Consider the following 20,181-nt stretch of genomic DNA (forward strand, 5'->3'; position numbering starts at 1 on the left):
CGCTTTGCCCCGGCCGGCCGACGGTCTGTTTGCTTCGCCCCGGCCACCCGATGTACTGCTTGTTTCGCCCCGGCCACCAGATGGACTGTTTGCTTCGCCCTGTTCCCCCGATGTACTGTCTGTGTCACCCTGGCCCCTTTGAGTCTGTTACCCCCTGTTTCTGTTTCCCTTCTTGGACCTGGCCTCCCGTCCCTCCCGTCCCTCCCGTCCCGCCCTGGTCTGTCCCTCCCGTCCCTAGTGGAGCGTCTGGTAGCCGCTCCTTAAGGAGGGGGTAATGTCACGTGTCTGTTCTGTCTTGTGCTGCACATGGGTGTTTGTTGTTTTGTGCCATGTGCTCTCCTGTCTATTGTCTAGCCCCTCCCATCTTGTTATCTGATTATTGGTTAATTTGTCCCACCTGTCTGTCTCGTTACCCTCCTTTGTTGTTCCCCTATTTAGCCTCCTTGTGTTTGTAGTCTTGTGCTGGTTGTTGTCCGAGTTACCTGTCTTTGATGTTCCTGTCTGTTGATTATCTGAGTTCTGAGTTTTCTGTATTTTTGTCTGTGTTTGTTAATTAAATCTCCTCTGCACTTGAATCCTAGTCTCTCGCTCACTCTCCCGTGACACCGGGCCATAAATGCTGCGTCAGCTTTTAAATTCTCAGAACAGTACAATACCCACAAGATAGCAAATAAGCTAAATTTTTTAAACCAGAGTGTAGAGGAGCGTGTCTTAGACTTTAATACGGGGTGCAACCATATATTGGATTGTATTGCCCCCTGGAGACAGGTAAAAGCAAAAACTGTATCTCAGCCCTGGCTTAATGACGAGAGTCGATTGTTGAGGCAATTATGGAGGCAGGCAGAGAGGAAATGGTTGAAGGACAAACTGCAGGTCTCTTACGAGATTTTAAGAGAGCGCATGCTGTCTTATCAACAGTTTGTAAAAGCGGCTAAGGCGAAACACTTTTCGGACTTAATCTCTAAAAACCAGCATAGCCCAAAAATGTTATTTCGTGTGATTAATTCTGTCAGAATCCTGCCAGCCCCTTTGTTTTTGAGCATTCTGGGAGAGCTTGTGAAAAGTTTGCTCAGTTTTTTATGGATAAGATCACAACTATTAGAGCCGGCATCTTGAATTCTGTTAGTGTTCAGAGCAGCCTGGAACCACTACTCGATTCGTGTGCTGTGGGTCAGTTGACCACGTTTGAGCCGGTTTCTTCGTCTGATTTGCTGGATATTGTCCAACACCTGAAGCCAGCCTTTTGTTCGCTGGATATTCTACCGCCCCGTTTGTTAATTCAGGTGTGGGACGTGGTGGGGTCCACTATAACAGTTTTAGTAAATCAGAGTCTTACGGAGGGGAAAGTGCCATCTTATTTTAAGCACGCTCTTGTACTACCGCTTTTAAAGAAAACGAGTTTAGACCCCTCTGTGTTAAACAACTACAGACCATTTTCTAAGGTACCTTTCTTATCCAAAATGCTGGAGAAGGTGGTACTTAATCAACTCTCTATATTTTTAAACAAAAATAATATTCTTGATACTTTTCAGTCAGGTTTTAGATCGCAACACAGTACAGAAACTGCTCTTCTTAAGGTGTCGAACGATCTGCTTTTATCGGTAGATTCAGGGAATTGCACAGCGCTAGTGTTACTGGATCTTAGTGCTGCCTTTGATACAGTGGACCACGGGATTCTTCTTGAACGATTGAGTAAGTGGGTGGGTCTTGGGGGATCTGTGTTATCCTGGTTTGTCTCCTATCTACAGGGGAGAACCGTTGCGGTGGAAATAGGGACTTCTATCTCTTCTGTTCGCCCCGTTGTTTGTGGGGTTCCTCAAGGCTCATGCCTCGGCCCTGTCCTGTTTTCATTATATATGCTCCCCCCTGGGTTTAATTTGTCAGAAACATTGAGTGGCATACCATTGTTATGCTGATGATACCCAGCTGTATTTTCCATTGAACTCTGAGGACAAGTCTAATGGGTCAGCGTTGTTCAAATGCCTGGATGAGATAAAGCAGTGGATGGCAGACCGTTTCCTTCAGTTGAATGAGTCAAAATATGAAGTGGTGGTGTTCGGCCCACCGAAGTTAGCTAAACAGCTCTCCGAAGAGCTGGGCACCCTTGCCTCCAATGTTAAGACTCAAGTAAGAAACCTCGGAGTGATCAACAGATAAATGCGGTGGTGAAGGGCAGCTTTTTTCAGCTAAGAGGTATTGCCAGATTGAAAGGCTTTCTGTCTACTAAAGATATGGAAACTGTTATCCATGCTTTTATATCGTCCAGATTAGATTATTGCAACGCCTTCTATGTGGGTGTGTCCAAAAAGTCCATGGCACGTCTGCAGCTAGTGCAGAATGCAGCGGCCAGATTGCTGACTTGAACCAGAAAATATTCCAGTATCTCTCCAGTACTGGTCTCTTTGCACTGGCTCCCTGTGGAGTTAATGGTTTTTAAAGGTTTACACGGACAAGCCCCTGTTTATATCTCTGAGCTATTACAGCATCACTGCACCACCAGACCATTAAGATCATCGCAAAGCTTATTGTTAAAGGTTCCGAAATCTCGCCTGAAAACAAAGGGAGATCGAGCCTTCTCGGTGGTGGCACCGAGGCTTTGGAATGGTCTCCCTGTTTACATCAAGTCCTGCGATTCCATTGAAGGTTTTAAGTCCATGTTGAAAACATATTTATTTTCTGTTGCTTTTAACTGTTCTTAGTTATATGTGGTACTGAATGATCTGTGTCTATTGATGTTTGTTTTGTAATGTGAAATCTGTAAAGCACTTTGGTCAACTCGTGTTGTTTTTAAATGTGCTGTAGAAATACATTTTTGATTGATTGATTGATTGAAATATCAGCAGTACGTCGTATTACTCGCGTAAGTTAACTTTACACTTAAGTGGAATCCGTATGTTTGTTTGGCCGGAAGCTAGTTATTTTACTTTATAAAGTTTTAAATATTGATATTTTTCTTACACAAATGCATCACTTCACTTCAGAAGGCCTTTATTAACCTCACAGAGCCGTGTGGAGCTCTTTTATGATGGATAGATGCACTTTTATGGACTTCAAAACAGAAACAGCAATTCACTGCCATTATAAAGCTTGGAAGAGCCAGGACATTTTTTACTATAACTCCAACTGTATTAAAAGAAGAAAATGTCATAAGAAAACTGAAAGAAGAATGTCATATACACCTAGGATGACTTGAGAGTGAGTAAATCATGGGCTAATAATTTTTTTTTGGTGAACTATCCCTTTAATCAACATGCTTCAGTACCATTCAGCATCATCACGCACCTGATCAGAAGGACCAGCTTACTTTGTTTCCAGTGCATAGGCAAGAAGCATGAGTCTCAAGTCTTAAGGACATCAAAGGTTTGTATTTAAAACATGTTTTGCAGCATTGAGCAATGCAGCCTATCACAAACATATCTGGTGATTTCTTGAACACAATGCCTGATCAGAGGTGTTCAAGTTAGCATTGAACAAAAGCTCTGGCGTTTTGAGCGTTGAGTGGATTCTGAGTTCTGCACGATTGCAAATCCCCTCATTGTTATAAACAATTATGTAAATAGGAGATTCATTGTGTTGTCAGCTTCATTGATTATAACGGAACTTGGTGAGATTGCGATGGTGAGATTGTAGATGAGTGACCGTTTTTGGTTTCACTTTATCTTTTTGGTTTCACTTTGGTCTCTTTAACACATTATGTTGACTACGTAATGTTGTATTAGTAGTAGAGTATTAGTAGACTGGTAGGGTTAGGTTTGGAATAAGTTGACGTAGTTGCAAAGTTTCTTATAGTCAGTAGAATGTCTGTCGGAGGACCATCACAATAAAGAATTAGCAGATATTAAGCAGACCGTCTATTAATACTCTAATGAGAGTTAGTTGACATGTAGTTGCAAAGTTACTCATAGTCAACAGAATGTTCAAAAGGGACCATCAAAATAAAGTGTTACCCAGTTTTTTTGTGATTATAAAGGGAGCGTGCTTTCTGCCATACCAAATCCCACATACTGTATGCTTGCTTTTCAGTTAAAATTAGCAGTGGTTTGTAAAACCTAGCCACTTTAGTTACAAATGATTTATTGGGAGCATGTATGCTCAATATGTGGACATTTCTAATCTTTCCAACTGAATTTCTGAGATTAAGACATGGATGTCTATTCATTTTCTGTTTTAATTGTTCTAAAACTTAAGTCAAGCCCCTTGGCTCTCCCCAACAACTGTGTAATGCTGGCTCTATAGCTTTCCCTGTTGATAGTGTTTCCTTAAGTTACAAAAAAACAAAAAAAATCGACTCATCTTTGATGCCGCTACTGTGCAGAAAACTGTTAAGACCTCCCTTGAATAATAAGAAATGTTTCTTGAGCAGCAAAATCAGCATATGATCGTGACACTGAAGACTGGAGTAATGATGCTAAAAATCCAGCTTTACATCACAGAAATAAATTACATTTTAAAATATATTCAAATAGAAAACATTTATTTTAAATTATAATAATATTTCACAATATTACTGTTTTTGCTGTAATTTTGATCAAATAAATTCATCATTGATGAGCATAAGAGACTTCTTTAATAAAACATTTTAAATATCTTACCGACCCCAAACTTTGGAACAGTAGTGTATGTGATACTGAACATGGGCAGCACTTAGTGTACAATATTTTGCTACATAAAAAAACAAAAAAACAATTCATGATATTGCCATGGTTCTGTCTCCATAAACATCATACTTTTTATATATTTTTGTAAACACCAACTGTTATGAGTATAAACTATGGAAAGGTTCCAATCCTGTATTAAATGAATACTCACTACTGGAATGTTTCATTGAATTTTGGAGACCAGTTGTTATTCTTGGTTTTGGTGCTAAACTTGCGTTTCTTGTCAGCCAGGTGTGGGCCGATGGCGTTGATCTCCACGAAGGGGCGAAACATGGCATTGGTCAGCCAGTTGATATTGTTCACACCCACAACTGCAGAGAAGAAGCGGATGGTCTCGAGTTAGATCATCAAACATTACACTGGTAAGACAGACATTGAAGTCACCATAAAATCAAAATGGACAATTCTTATTTTTTTATGGAATATTGTAGTATTTATTATAAATGACACATCTGTGGACATCATTATTGTTTTAATTCACGTGACTTGTAATCTCTATTCAAAATAACTTCCCCTCCCTTTTGACAACCTGTCACTCACAGGAGATCCACCAATAGCAAACCACAACCATCCAATCAATTCCCCATGTACCAAATCAAGTCCCGCCTTAAATTTGTTCTTGTTCCAGAAGCCGTTTCAGATATACGTCACAATAGGGAAGAAAAGACTATCTGCTTCTGTTGCTTTAAACTCTCTAATTTGTTTTACTAGAATTCCTTATCCATCTCTAGAACTGTGTAACTAAACCTGAACTCGACTACCAGAGTGGGTCGTCTAGACTCTAAGATTGCAAAGAGAAATCCAACATGGAACTTCCAGACCTGCTCTGTAAAATAGATGCTGTATTATTAAACATCATTATGACTCTAAAATCAGATGAGGCATGTTTGAAGCTTTTGCAAAATTGCAGACAAGAAATGATAGGGAAAATAGACCACATGATTGATAATTTAATTTAATATTAATGTGCAAAGTTGCTTGGCAACAGTAAACAGCCTACAGATGAATAAACTATAGTTTAATGAATGTAATGTATACAATAAATCATGGAGAATAATTATGAATATTATAATGTCTGATTTGTGATGTGTCTCAAATTCATACATTAAATTCACAATAACACAATTTCACTGGTATTGTTTTGATTAGAAAAGTGTTTTTTTAATGCATTTTTTTTCTTTCTTTTTTATGCAACAGGCTAGTTAGCTAGTCTTTTTTATTATGTTGTGGTTGTGGGTCATTAATTGAGCAGCAGCAAACAAATCTTACAATCCAAATGCTAATTAAATGAATATAAAGTCAGAGAGGCAAAGAGAAACAAGCCAATTCGATTCATTTAGACCTCAGAGTTTCTTAATCATGAATTAATCGCTGTGTGTGTGTGTGTGTGTGTTACCTTTGACGCTGACTTTGTGCTCTCCAGTACCGGGATGTGAGATCAGGTCCACCTGGATGGCGACCTCCCCATTGGATGCAGTCGTGGACTGACCTGGAATCAGTGTTGAGTCACATGATAACTTGACACATGATACATACTGTACGTCACATAAGAGCATGCGTGACACACTGACCCACACACCAATATACAATAAAACCATAGAAATCAGTGGTCAATTATTATGTTTGTAGATTTGTATACACTGTGATCCAAATTATGACATATCAGTAGGGTTTCAGTACAATAAACATAAAAAATAAAAATAAAATTTAAAGAAAGTGTTTGTTTTATTTCTCATGTCTTTGTAGATAACTGGTATCACTCCCAGACAGGTTTATTCAGTAGTTTTCCAGACACTTAGGTAAATGGAAAACCTACTTAAAGAGGTTGTTCCACATCATTAAGCAAGTCACAGATCTCAAGCAATACAGGGAGGAAGAAAGATCTTTCTGAAGATGAAAAGCAAGTCTTACAAAAGTCATGAAAACAACTAATACTTTGCGAAAACTGAATAGAGATTATCGAACTGTCAAAAGATGTATGAATGATTTAGAGAACAGAAGAACTCGGTCAGATCAAGGCTTGTTAAGGAAAGTTTCAGTAAAAATAGGGCTGTCGCAGTGAAGGAATTTCCCTCGCGATAATTTTGAGTGGCTCAATAACGCGATATGTGGTATTATCGCCATTTATTAATATTTATTGTTATATAAATAAGTGTTACGATCAGCAGGCATGAAAACGAGGACAAGTTCAGTAAAAAATGAAACCAAAACTAAACAGAGCATTGAAACAGGAAGTGAAGTAAACAGAAGAGAATGTCAAAATAAGGGTCCACATAAATCTGACAATAAGCTTGTTGGGCTATTGTTATATGTAAAACAGTTAGTTCCGATCCTCGAATCTGACTGGGCGAGAGGCTTTCTGCTGATATTCCACCAGTATCAGCAGCACTACTAATATATGCCCATTCTAGACAGGCTGTCAGTCAGTGCAGTAACATTGTTACGCTACTAAGTTGCGACAAGGGACTATCTTTGAGCGAGTCATTAAACCCTTAAACCGTTCATTCAACAAACACGTTCAAAAAAGCTGATTCATTCAAAGATAGATGGAATGAAACAAGCTGTTAATTATGTTAACTTTGAGCTCCACTTTTCAAGGCTCAGTGGACCACCTGTACCAGCAGCGTTGTATGGGTAACCACCAGCGTTGTGGTTACCCGACCACCAGCGTTGTATGGGTAACGCTGCAGCTGAAGCTTCACTTAATAGAGATCAATGGCAAAGATTCAATGCACTGATCAGCGCTGACGCCATTCATTGGGAATACCCTTATATGTTAAAAGGATGATACGACAAATATTTGGCCTTACTTGAACACGGCAACCTTTTCACGAATATATATGACTTGACCTCAAAGACAGATGAAGATAATCACACGCACTCAGTCGATCTCTTTCTCTCTCATTCACTGTCTGTTTAGGCTTAAGTTCAAATCCATGGAGCCGTCTTATTATCATTATTAACTTATTTAACATTCAATACAGGAGTTATCTGTCTGAATCTACTCCAGTAGATTACTCTTAAAACAGGAAGGGCATAGCCTTATGAAAAAAAGAAATCATGCGAATATCGCGGTTGCTTGCATTCCTCTGCGGTTGGCTTGTCAGTATTGCGGTATTACAATATTGCGGTTAAAAGAGAAACGTTAAAAAATTCAACTCTATCCTCACTGGGGTAAATTCAGACAGATTGCTCCTGAACGTGAGAATAACGGAAACGGAACACAAAAATAATAAAAACATAAAACAACTGAAATAGCAATTCCCTTGAAGTCAATCACAATCCTTAACACATCAGGCAAAACATCTACAGCCAGATGTGGCTGCCTCCAAGTCAGTTAACATCCTCTTAAAAGCGACCAATGTGACCAGCTTATTAAGTTTCATAGATTTCTGTAACTTGTTCCATGTAGAGGGAGCAGCAAACTTAAATGCCTTTTTTTCCCAGCTCAGTTCTAACCTTTGGAACAGATAGAAGGAAAAGATCCTGGGAACGAAGATTGTAAGTCCCGATATTATTTACACTGATGTAGGTCAGAAGGTAGGATGGAAGTAGACCTAAAATAGCCTTATATATGAAGATTTACCAGTGTTGAAGTCTCCGTATTGATAGAGAAGACCATCCAACACATTCATGCAGTTCACAATGGTGAGTGAGGACTTTAAAACAAGTAATGAACCTCAGAGCTCCATGGTATACAGTGTAGTTACAACCGTGCATGTAAACTTTGAGACGAAGCATGCATGAATAAAACATCACCATAATCAAGTATAGACATAAAAGTGGCAGCAACCAACCTCTTTCTAGATTCGAACGAAAGGCAGGATTTGATTCTGAAATAAAACCCTAGTTTAAGTTTCAATCTTTTTACTAGTTGCTGAATATGAAGGGTAAAAGAAAGAGATTCATCTATTAAAATACCAAGATATCTGTATTTAGAAACACATTCAATCTTCGTACCCTGGGAAGTGAGAATTGAAAGCAGATTTGATTTTGATTTCTAATTTAAAAAAAGCATGACTTTTGTTTTTTTTCAGCATTTAAAACAAGTTTTAAATCATAAAGATTCTATTGAAGTGTGTTAAAATCAAGTTGTAATTGGGAGAGGGCCTGGTCTGCTGTGGGCGCTGAGCAATACAGTATAGTGTCATCTGCATAAAAATGAAATTTTCCTTCAGACACGTTACAATCAATGTTATTTATATAGAGGATGAAAAGCAGTGGCCCCAAGACTGACCCCTGAGGCACGCCTTTTGTTGTTCTGAGATAGCAAGAGGTGTTGCCCTCCGCCTGCACACACTGAGTTCTGTCTGTCAGGTAATTAACAAACCAGCTGACAGTTTGTTCAGAAAGTCTCTACACAGTCTGTGTTTAAGCACTGTGTGGTCCACTGTATCAAATGCCTTAGAAAGGTCAGTAAAAAAGGGCTGCACAATGCTGCTTATTGTCTATGGATTCAATAAAGTCATTTAAAACCTTAAGAGCAGCTGATGTTGTACTATGCCTTTTTCTAAAACCAGATTGGATGTCAGATAAAACATTTTTACTGTTAAAAAAAATCCTGTAATTAATCACTGACAAGGGACTCTAGAACCTTAACCAGAACAGACAATTTAGAGATCGGTCTGTAGTTATTTAAGATAGAAGGGTCACCACCTTTTAACAGGGGAACCACAAAAGCTGATTTCCAGATGGAAGGAATGACATTTGTGTTCAAGCACAGATTAAAAATATTAGTTAAAGGCACAGCAATAAAATTTGCTGCTAGCTTTAAAAAGTAAGGATCCAGTTTATCAGGGCCTGCAGATTTTTTCATGTCCAAATGCTTGAAGGCTTTATTTACGTCTGAAACTGTAATAGGACTGAAACTAAAAGACTGACTAGAAGGATCCAAACCAACAGTCTCCACTGTAGAGGAACACTCATGTTGAGTATTGAGTGACTCAAAAAAAAATCCTGAGGCTATGAAATGTTACAAATGAAACAATCAAGTATTTTGGTCTTATCAGAAACTTTTAAAACTTTTTTCTGATATAGATTTGAAAGTTTTCCAAAATTTTAATGGATTATTCAGGTTATGAGTGGTTTGAAAAAGAAAATGATCAGCTTTGGCTTTTCTAATTTTAAGAGTAGGCTACATGCATTGCACAGTTGCCTGAAAACCAGCCAGTCAGAGTTCTGATATGATTTTCTGGCTTTTGCCCATGCCACGTTGCGCTCATGGAGGATATTTATTAAATCAGGAGAAAACCAAGCCTTTGACTCTGTATTTCTTTAATGGAGCATACTTATTAATTATATGAGCAAACCCCTCATGAAAGAGGTTCCAGGCACTATCAACATCTGTACTGATATACATTTGTTCCCAGTCAAAATTAAATAAATCATGAAGGAATTCTGGTTCTGAGAAGTGCTTTATATTACACTTGACTATAGTGCATGGTTTGGGTTTTGGTATTTTAGTATTTCTAACTGTTGCTACAACACAGTGATCACTGATGTCGTTTGCAAATATGGAAGCAGTTAAGTACTTATGAGGAACGTTAGTTAAAATCACATCTATTAGCGATGATTTTTCCAGGTTTTTGAAGTTTGGCCGTGTGGAACTGTCAACAATCTGAAAGAGATTTATTAAGCTCTGAAATCATCAGATATTGGTTGTAACCAGTTCCAATTTAGGTCTCCGAAGGCTACTAATTCCTTAGAGTTAAAATCAGAAAGGAGTTGCATTAAGGAGGGCAGAGCACCGCTAACAGCTGAAGGTGTCCTGTAACAACCAACGACCGTTATACAAAGTGATTTAGAGACTTCGAGCTCCAAGGCTAAAAATTCTAACTGTTTAACTAATGATATTGATAGCAGTACATTAACTTGATACTGGTTTTTGATGTAGATTGCTACACCCCCACCTCTATTAGGGCGGTCAGTCCTAAAAACATTATAACCACTTATATTGATTTCTTTATCTGAGACCGATTAACTTAACCAGGTTTCAGACAAGACAATTACATTAGTATCTGTAGAGTGAGCCCAGATACGCAACATGTCCATTTTAGGAACAAGACTGCGTACATTCAAATGAAAGAAACCAAGACCAGACCTTTCTTTAAAATCTGCTGGGGTGTTAAAACCTGTAGGGGATTTCTGGGCCTGGGTTTGGCTGCACATTTCCTGACATCAACAGTAATAAAGCAATTAAACATTTTAACTTAGGTGATTTCTTGTACGATTCATTGCTCTTCCGACAAAAATTGGAGTCTTGGAGCACACAGGAGATAGTGGTAAAGTTATCACATAACGTCATGATACTAGACAGACAGACCAAGTCAACAGTGTCAGAGGGGAAGAATAGGGGCAAAGGGAATAATGCAACATTAAGTGAACAACCAAATGCGCACGTGCCCTTATATGATTCACACGGTATTGGGAGCACTGGACTGGAGTAGCAATTCCAGTAGTAGGTGCCCCCTGAAAAAATAAAACAGAGAGAGGCAAGGAGCAACCACTTCTTTCTCTCCATGCCAGTCGCACCACCCAGACGTGGAAAGACCGAATATTACGTAGGACCCGGGCAGACCAGCTGCCTCTAAAACATCAGGCTACATCTTAAAAACCAGAAGTAAGAACGAGAAAAAAAGTACTTTCCTTCATCATGAAGAGATCAGGCCCATCAAACTCAGTGACACGTCTGCACTGGAGCTCCAGCAGGTTAGCAGGCTCCAGACACTGACCAGTCAGCATGAAACAGATCCTCCAGAAACGGCACGGTTCCAGGTACATTTCTGTACCAGCTTGATGATCGTAACCACTTGTTCAGACTGGGATTTTACGGATACCGTGCGTTTTCAGACTGCACTGCTAGAACTAGCGCAGTACCAGTTCACTGAGGATGTCAGTCCCGACTTAAACTATACGGATTTGCGTCATAAAACAACCATCGAATATGACAAATACCGACTCTACATTATAGTTATATTGTACGAAAGCTCACAAAATGATCAGTTGGTAATTATCCCATGAACAAACAAATATCAATCACTCAGTCACGCACAGACAGAAAGACATGCTGCCATCTTGGAGTGATGACGGTGTGTTCTGTATCTTTGCATTTGCCCTTCAAGGTTTGTAGAAAACAGAGAAACTGTCAAGGCCACATTTGCCCAAACTAATTCAAGAACGCATGACATATGTCGGCTAAATGAATGACTACAGAATGACCTATAGCGTCCACGGCAGACATCAACAATCAATCAATATTGGATTAACCTCGTCTCTGCTTTCATTTGCTCTCTGACCTCGTAACAAACATTGTGTTTCATAAAGAGTCACTTTGGTAGATGCCCTGTATTTATTTTCCAGGACTTTTACAATAACTACAAATGGTAATGGTAAACAGTAAATGGTAAACTATGAAAAATGTTGTGATTGCCAGATATCTATTGCATGAAAAAATCATATGAAGAATCAAATTTTCATTGATCTAAGATTTTCAGAACTTTTTCCTTTGAATTATTAATCTTTTACAATGCTAATCAGCTTTATAAAATCTTATTATAATGGACCTCAAGTAGAAAACTTAAATAATAAAAATAAATGTATGATGTTTTATGCCACCTTTAAAAAAAAACAAAAAACAATCTCTCTTCTCCTCTGGTCAGACAAAAAAAAAAAAAAGAAAATGAAAAAATCCTGTCCAGAATCATTCACGTTGACTCTGAACTCCAGTGACAGGGTCTCGTAGCATCGCTGGAACCCACGGGATACATTTTTACAGGCCTTTTCACAGACAAAGAGAACAAACTTGTCTCTGGAGTTTTAATTTTTTAATTTTTTTAAGTTAGTTCAGAAAGGAGTGAGAGGAAACTGGGGGACTATGGGAGATTTTCCCTCGAATCACGGAAAGTGAATTGATTACTTCCAAAGCTAATTTGAAGGAGTCAGAGGTCACAGCAAACAATGGAAGCACTTATTAAACTGCATTGATATTTCTGCATTCTACAGTCCAACTGAGTTAGACTTTGAGTGTCTGGAGATGAGCACATCATCTAAATCAAGATAAAAATAAACCACTTTACATTTCACAGCGGGTTTGCACCATTACCACATCATCACTGCATTGGAATACAGGACGACGTACCTAAGAAGATGCACACAAAGGCATCTTGACTACTAGATATTTAAACAACAGGTGAATATATAACTTAATGATATATAGTTATGCTAGTGTAGATGTATAATGCTGTTAGATAAAGTTTTTAACCCAGTTTAAACGCTCAAAAAAACTTTTTAAGCGTGACCCAGTGTGACGTGTCTGCTGTGTAAAATCCCCAGAGATTCTCCTTCTGAACAAAAAGAGCTCCGGATATCAATCACCTGTTCCGAAAGCAAATTCCCTAACTGCAATGATGAATAACTCCAAACATGAAGTTTGATGAATTATAAACAGTGTATAGGGAAGTAAACACATCCTCACCTCAACACACACACACACACACACACACACACGCACACAAAACTGTGTATACGCAGTCTTTGCCTCAGGAGGAGCTCAGAAAGAAAGAGAGACAGGAACTGAAACTGTGTTCATACTCTTTACTGAACACAGCACAATATTTACTGTATGCTATTAAAAATGTTTGAAGCAGTATGCACCAATTAATGTTCCAAACAGTAGTGTGGTTGTCAAATGACCACATTTAGTTGTACGTTTATCTCAACTCAAGTGAAATTAATTTACTATCTTGGAAAATAATTAGTTTGCCAAAGCCCTAATTGAACTAAGGCCTAATCCTGACTTAATCTAACCCTGTCTGTGAAACCGGGCCTTACTGTCTGTTGGCAGATCACTAAAATAATGATTTAAGAAGAAGTAAATATAGAAGAAGCACTGCTTCTAGTTAATTTTTGACAGTGGAAATAGAAAGTCACATCAAGCAAGTTGTATTGTGGGATACAATACACTCTGTTCCAAAAATCTAGAGAGCTGCTTTGCTGTTTACTGTCTACATAAGCAACTGCCTTTCAAACAGTGTTGTTCCTGTTAACTAAAACTAATAAAATTGTTTTTGTTTATTGAAATAAAACTGAAATAAAACTAATATTAGATGAAAAACTTAAACATAAAACGTAAAAATGGGAAATGGTGCTGTACCAACTAAAATAAGTTTAAGTACTAAAATTAGTAAAAGTGAAATAAAAATAAAGCTAAATAGAAATATAAAAAACTCAAAAACTATTAAAAATGACAAAAGCACTTTACAAAATAACAAAAAATAAATTAAATGAAAATATAAAAATAAAAGCTAATTCAATATTGATAAATATCAATAAATTCTATAATAATATATAAATAATACTAAAATAACGCTGCCTCTAAAGCAGCATGCTGATTGAAATGGAACCTTAGTCTCTACATTCTTCAACTTTCTACATAGACATCCCTTTATATGCCCTTAAAATCATTTTTTTTAAGTGAGAAAAGTGCCATCTGGAGGTAAAAAAAAAAAAAAAAAAACTTGTGTAATGTCCTGTAATCTCCCTATATAAAGGTATCCTAAAAGTAGTGCTTGATCTACACTTGAAGCATGTAAGCTATGCAATGCCATACTATAATAAACATAAAAATGCACAGCACACACAAATAACTGTTTCACTGCATGGAAACCTATCTCTCTCTTTCTCTCTCACTCCCTCCAGTCCTGACAGAGAGATATATGATGAGGTCTGCCAGGAGCACAAACATGGTCTTACCTTGAGAGGTTTGGGTGCATATATATTTCTTGATCAAGGCATCTGTGGGTTGAGTGTAAAGGCTGAGAGCGTATTTCAAGGACTTGAGATCGGGGCTCTTTTCCAGGAAGGTTTTCTTCAGACCGTTTCCACCCGCATGGAAATATTGCTGAACGAAGAAACAAAAGCACTGGTAAGTGGTAACTAAAAGAGTCAAACATGCTGCTTGTAGCTACGGATCAGTCATCCATCACAGCCTTAACCTGAAAAATCATCCATTCATTGTGACTGAGCAAAATAATCATATAAAAGAAAAGTTTTTAGCATTCACTGTGGGAAGTAATTCGTGGATATTCGCAACAAGGTTACTCCTACTTAGCAGCACATTTAGATGTCATAGAATTAATAATAGTCAATTTTCTTTTATCTCAATATCACAAATTAGTGAAAATGGGGCACAGCTGGAAAACGAAACTAGAGGTATTTTGCATGACGTGGAAAGACAGTGTTACTGCAAACAGAAAGGCATTAAAGGGTCATGAAATCCAAAAACATATTTTTTTAGATGTTAACAGATATGTACAGGTTGCACATCAATAAAAAGTGGTTATTTTATAATTTTTCTGAGCCATTTTATTCTTCCGGTTTAAAAAGCAAAGTTGAACCAATGTCATGAAAAGTAGTCCAGTAGTCCATTTTTTATAAATGCAATATTTCACATTAAAATAGAGTGGAGGCCCTTAAAATCAATTTTTTTAAGTGAGAAAAGTGCCATCTGGAGGTAAAAAATAAAAAAATAAATAAATTGTGTAATGTCCTGTAACCAACTGTATATCTCCCTATATAAAGGCTAGGATGGCTTGAGGGGGAGTAAATCATGGGCTAACTTTAATTTTAAAGTTAACTACTCCTTTAACATAATGCGTAAATGTCCATAACTACCGTAAATCAAGCAAGCTAGTATGCATGGGCCACGAAGTGTTGGCGAAATAACACATTAGCGGACCGGAGGGAATAATATGGAATTTTTTCCAGAAAACCTCTTGCACGAAATGAATTCAAGCACTTTCAAGAACTTGTATCTATTATGTTTGTGTTCAAAGACTTTCCAGGGCCTTGAATTTTTTCTTTTTTTTTCTTTCAGATTCACAAACTTTCAAGGACCCGTGGGAACCCTGTGCCTGGCAGCCTGACTGGTGCAGCAATCTAACTCCAGTTTCAAGCCTCTGGTTCTGTGAGCCTCTACCTGGCAGCAAGACTGGTGCTACATCTGAGATCTACATCAAGCTATGAGTTCCTTGTGTTCCTACCAGGTCCTTCCAATGGTCCATCCATCCTGCCTGTCACCCATCCTGCCTGTCATCGCCCTGCCCTACTGTTTGAACTGTGATTCACGCTTACTCTCCCTGCTGTCTCTAAGGCTGTAATTTTCCTGTTGATCACCGTAAACACTGAGGATAACTCTGAGCAATGATAGTTTGTTTGTCTTGAATATAATAATTCAACTTTCATCATGTGTACAGTATTCTGTCAACTTGTCCAAACTCTCAGCCCCTCTGAGCATCTACTGTCTGAGTTTGACCTAAGCATATTTTTCAATGTCTGATAAACCCTTTATTTAAAATGCTTAATTACAACAGCATTTGTTATAGAGTTCAGAATGTTTATACTGTTATGCAACATGCACACACAGAGAAAAATCATTAATTAATTAGAACAAAACATGTATTTGAACATAATAAATGATTCTCAGTGGAAAATCACCACAGATGCTGCAGGAGGCAATTCAGCAATATTCATACTTCCACACTGTTAATTGAGTTAATCTCTAAATTACATTGAGACATAAGACCGATACAGCATCTGTCACAGTCACTTCCATCAGGTCAGGGTTAAACATGAGCCCAGAGCTTCAGGCACTGCCACAGAGTTAATGGCACATGGAGATATCGGACACAACTAGACATTAGTGTGAGGGGAAGGCTGGCATTTGATCAGATCTAGTTTATTATTCTATTAGCATAAAGGGCGATTAGAGAGGGAATGGTGTGGATGGAGCGGTGACGTTTTCATGTCTGATGTGATTGAGATAGATGAGATTTCCACTGAGGAATCAATTGCTCCGGGTCTGTGGAAAGGGCAGGTGTCATTTTCAATGTTTGCATTTAGTTTTTCCCTCACTTAATAAAAATAAATAAATCAACTAAATACATAAAAAAAAATATATATATATATATATTTAAAATAAAATATTTCATTTGCAAAGCATCATGCATGCATAAAAGCAACTCAAGGTTTCATAATAAATAAATAAAAATATATAAATTAAAAAAATCTATCTATCTATCTATCTATCTATCTATCTATCTATCTATCTATCTATCTATCTATCTATCTATCTCAATCATTTCACAGTTTGTGTGATGAACAGTAAAACGCTCCTCATTTTCTAGTGATGAGAGCCTCTGGCTGTGCGCTGGATTTTAATTGAGCCGATGATGAATGGCTGATGTAGTTGGTCGGCTGTATTGATTGGTCAGGTAGAGCATCACTTTTTTGATCTTCTGGAGGCCCATTATTTTAGCTGCATTATTCATAGAGCTTTCTCTATTGTGCGTTTGAGATCAGTTGGCGTGTGGTGGTCTTCTGAAATGAGGCGGCAAAGTATCTTATTATTACTGTATCTTAAGGATGTTTAGATATTTCAATGGAAAATGTTAATGGAATTTTTTTTTATTTTGCAGTGCATTGATTCATACATATTTAAAAAGACAGTTGATGACAAAGACATCAGACTGTTTGTTCTCCTCTCTTTTCATCTGTCTTTTAATTATTTTTCTCATTAATCTCTTCAGATATCTTCGCTGTCGTTACTTTGCCACCTCAAGCACAGAATCCTGAGCTCATCACTGTGTGCAGCCATTTCCATTTTCCAAATTTTACTCAAGGCTTTTGTTAACTTCCCTAATTAGCTTCTGTCCTCAGAATACCAATGAGCATGATTCCCACTCCATGACTGATTCGAACAGGGAGGGGCGCGTGTTTCCAAGGAGATGACTGAATCAATAATATCTCTGATGATGCATGTATCTGCAGCTCACATGCACATTTACACCACAACTAGACACACACCATTCTGACCGTGTGTGTGTGTGTGTGTGTGTGTGTGTGTGTGTGTGTGTGTGTGTGTGTGTGTGTGTGTACGTGTTGCATGATAAATAGGGTAAATGCACTAACACCGCCCATCTAATCTGGCTGATTATGCTTCAACTGAATAATAATCTGTTTCGGGAGTTTGGAAAATGGACTTCACATCATCTCTTAAACCGTTTATTTGACTAATTTAATTTAAAGAAACACTAGTGACTCTAGTCTAAACATAAGTTTATGCAACTGTCCCCTGAAATGGGAGAATCAGAGCAGAAGAAAAGAGAGAAGCTGATACCTTGATGGTGGGAAGCACTAAATCCATGGCGGCACATTGTCGAGGGGTGAGACTACGAGCTTCCTCCCGTATCACATGCTCCTGAGAGAGAGACAGAGAGAGAGAGAGAGAGAGAGAAAGAGAGAGAAAGCGAGAAAGAGAGAGAGAGAAAGCGCGAGAGAGAGAGAAAGCGCGAGAGAGAGAGAAAGCGCGAGAGAGAGAGAGAGAGAGAGAGAGAGAGAGGGGATTATGATTTACTGTTTACATTAAGATTAAAATGTACTTGAAATCTTTTCTTCCATCCATTTATGTTGGTCAGCTACATAAACTACCTCATGTTAAAGTGCCATGTTATAGTCATCAATCAGTTTTACCCTCTGCCTGAAATGCTCTATTTTAGTTTGTTTAAAACCCGCCTTCTGAAAAGTGTTGTCTTCTCTGATTGGTCAGCTGGCCCAGTCTGTTGTGATTGGTCTACCGCTTAGAGTGTGTCATGGAAATGTAACACCCTTTACCTTAAAAAGGTTTCGGCCCACGAGGCTTCATGAGCAGCTGTAAAAAATATTATATCTATAATAATTAATTTATCAGAATTTAAAGTCCATTCAAATATTTTTGCAGTGAAAAAACAAAAACCGTGTATTTGCAACATAGCGAAATCTCTTACCCAACTGTTCTTTGAAGGTGGACCAAAGCAGCCAGCAGGCAAGTATTATGCAAATGTGTAACATGGTGACATAGCTAGTCACAGAATTAATGGCACAATATATATAGATATATATATAGTGGGTTAGTTCACCCAAAAATGAAAATTCTGTCAGTAATTACTCTCCCTCATGTTGTTCCAACCCCGTAAGACTTTCAAAATAGTCCAGGTGACTACAGTGGCTCAACCATAAGTTTATCAAGCGACGAGAATACTTTTTTTTGCGCAAAAACAAACAAAAATAACAACTTTATTCAACTATTCACTAAACTTATGGTTGAGCCACTGTAGTCACCTGGACTATTTTAAACATTGTCTTTACTAACTTTCTTTTTTTGTGAACAATTTTTTATTTATTTAGTTTCATACAAACAAACAGAAAATAGAATAAACAGGGCATATACATGTACAGAAAATACATTATACACTCCCACATTCCCTCACTCACTCAAACCAAAAACTACGTACACACACCCGCCCACACACATACATACACAAACAATACAAACAGAACTAACACAATTCTACATTTACCCCCCCCCCCCCTCTCCCTCCCCCCTCTCCCTCCCCCTCCCTCCCCCTCCCTACTGAGTGATCTACCATATTTCCCTCCCCCTCCTGGCAAGAGATTTAGTAACTTGAAGAGCTTCAGACCAAGATCTTATGGTATTTTCCTTAGCACCATGAGACCGTGCCACAGAGAGCTCAAATTCCACCAATGATGCAAATTCCACCAATGATGTAATGAAAGAGTATGTGGTGGTTTCCACCGTATAACCAGGATTTTCTTTGCAGCAGTTAGGCCAGAAAGCCAAATTCTTTTTTCATGCACAGACATCGGAACCCGAGAGTTATCATTTAACAAGCATAATATAGGACAACAAGGAATCCAACATGAAATGAATTTTTTTTTTTTTTTTTTATTTTTTTATGGAATATTGCAGTATTCATGATAAATGATTTATCCATGCACATCATTATTTTTTTTCTATTCATGTGCCCTCATAATTTTTAAACAAAATAACTTCTCCTCCCTCTTGCAGCGAGATCTCTTCTCTTCTGTGATGACGTGTTTACTGGCGTGTGGGCGGGACAACCTGTCACTCACAGGAGATCCACCAATAGCAATCCACACCATTCCAATCAATTCCCCTTGGACAAAATCAAGTCCCGCCTGACATTTGTTCTTGTTCCAGAAGCCATTCCAGTCGAATATCCGCCACAATAGGGAAGAAAATACTATAATAAATTCCATTTCATGCAGACTTTATTCAGTCTTGATGAAATACCATGCATAAAATGATCATTTAGACTTTCCTTTTTCTAAAATGCCCAACTGTTTTCAAACTTTCAAGCTTCTCCAGTCAGTTGCTTTAACACCAGAGTAGGATTGCACCAGCCGTTCGTAGGTTCTTTCTTAAATTGGAACGTAAAGTCCACACTAGAGGCTTAGTAACTACTAGCTAGTTTGTAACTAAGTCTGTACTTTGTTCCGTTGCACCATTTGTTTGTAAGGCAGAATGTTGCTAGTAGGTCGTAAGCTCTCTGTAAAGTAATGCGTAGTCGCATAATATGACGTTTAGCCTCGATGATCCAATAGCAGCCTTCAAATACTTGAGCAGAATTTGTGTTGAAATGCCGTGAATTTCAGTTTATCCTTCATT

The 20,181-nt window shown here is 38.1% G+C and overlaps 1 protein-coding gene and 1 long non-coding RNA gene across 3 annotated transcripts in view; both read right to left on the minus strand.

The window, feature by feature from the left end:
* unc13c (unc-13 homolog C (C. elegans)) overlaps positions 1-20,181 on the minus strand; it is a 229,937-nt gene that overhangs the window by 11,053 nt on the left and 198,703 nt on the right. For both annotated transcript variants that reach the window (XM_082182828.1, XM_082182829.1), the window contains exons 29-32: positions 17,833-17,913; positions 14,409-14,556; positions 6,055-6,147; positions 4,810-4,969 (exon numbers count right to left, since the gene is read on the minus strand). In XM_082182828.1, the coding sequence (XP_082038954.1) occupies positions 4,810-4,969; positions 6,055-6,147; positions 14,409-14,556; positions 17,833-17,913 (482 nt within the window). The remainder of the gene's footprint in view (positions 1-4,809; positions 4,970-6,054; positions 6,148-14,408; positions 14,557-17,832; positions 17,914-20,181) is intronic.
* Positions 18,879-19,266, minus strand: LOC309508639. The gene is made up of 2 exons (XR_014209630.1): positions 19,106-19,266; positions 18,879-19,075 (listed from the first exon to the last, which is right to left on the minus strand). It is a non-coding gene; the product is annotated as an uncharacterized lncRNA (long non-coding RNA).

Source organism: Leuciscus leuciscus (genome assembly GCF_965113295.1).
Source record: "Leuciscus leuciscus genome assembly, chromosome: 10".
NCBI classification, from domain to species: domain Eukaryota; kingdom Metazoa; phylum Chordata; class Actinopteri; order Cypriniformes; family Leuciscidae; genus Leuciscus; species Leuciscus leuciscus.